This window comes from Condylura cristata, unplaced genomic scaffold (assembly GCF_000260355.1).
Source record: "Condylura cristata isolate star-nosed mole 26May11 unplaced genomic scaffold, ConCri1.0 scaffold00022, whole genome shotgun sequence".
NCBI lineage: Eukaryota > Metazoa > Chordata > Mammalia > Eulipotyphla > Talpidae > Condylura > Condylura cristata.
The window spans coordinates 36,900,517-36,901,258 of record NW_004567123.1 but is presented as its reverse complement, the minus strand read 5'-3'; the positions used below and the strand labels follow the sequence as shown (position 1 = coordinate 36,901,258).

The 742-nt window shown below is 77.2% G+C and overlaps 1 protein-coding gene across 1 annotated transcript in view; it reads left to right on the top strand.

Moving 5' to 3' along the window:
• Positions 1–742, top strand: part of LAMA5 (laminin, alpha 5) — a 36,287-nt gene that overhangs the window by 28,990 nt on the left and 6,555 nt on the right. The window contains exons 39-42 of the mRNA XM_012728158.1: positions 2–102; positions 191–345; positions 446–587; positions 657–739. Of these exons, the coding sequence (XP_012583612.1) occupies positions 2–102; positions 191–345; positions 446–587; positions 657–739 (481 nt within the window). The remainder of the gene's footprint in view (position 1; positions 103–190; positions 346–445; positions 588–656; positions 740–742) is intronic.

Sequence of the window (742 nt, the reverse complement as noted above, 5' to 3'; positions counted from 1 at the left end):
CTGGCCCGGGACAACGCCACCCTGAGGGCCACGCTGCAGGCGGCCAGCGACGCAGTGGCCCGGCTCTCTGAGCTCGTGCTGGGCATGGACCAGGCCAGGGAGGTGAGTGCGCCCCACCGCTGCCGCCCGGGAGGGCCGGGGCCGGGGCAGGGGTGCCCAGGACACGCGGCGAGCCTGCTGCCGTCCCCAGGAGTACGAGCGCCTGGCCGCCAGCCTGGACGGGGCCCGGACGCCGCTGCTCGACAGGATGCGGGCTTTCTCCCCGGCCAGCAGCAAGGTGGACCTGGTGGAGGCCGCCGAGGCCCACGCGAGGCAGCTGGACCAGCTGGCGCTCAACCTGTCCAGGTGCGGGCGCGGGGGTGGCGCGGGAGAGCCGCGCCCACGGCCTGCCCCAGCGTGGGGCGGGGCCCCGCCCGCACCCCTCAGGCCTCCCCCGCCTCCACAGCATCATCCGCGGCGTCAACCAGGACCGCGTCACCCAGCGGGCCATCGAGGCCGCCGACGCCTACAGCAGCATCCTGCGGGCCGTGCAGGCCGCCGAGGGCGCCGCAGGCCAGGCCCTGCAGCAGGCCAGCCACGCCTGGACGGTGAGGCCCTGCCCCGCGCAGCCCCTGCTCCCGGCGGCGCGCACGAGCTAGCCCCTGCCCTTCCTGCAGGCCGTGGTGCAGGGGGGCCTGGCGCCCCGAGCCCGGGAGACACTGGCCAACAGCAGCGCCCTGGGGGCGGCCACCCTCGAGGAGCA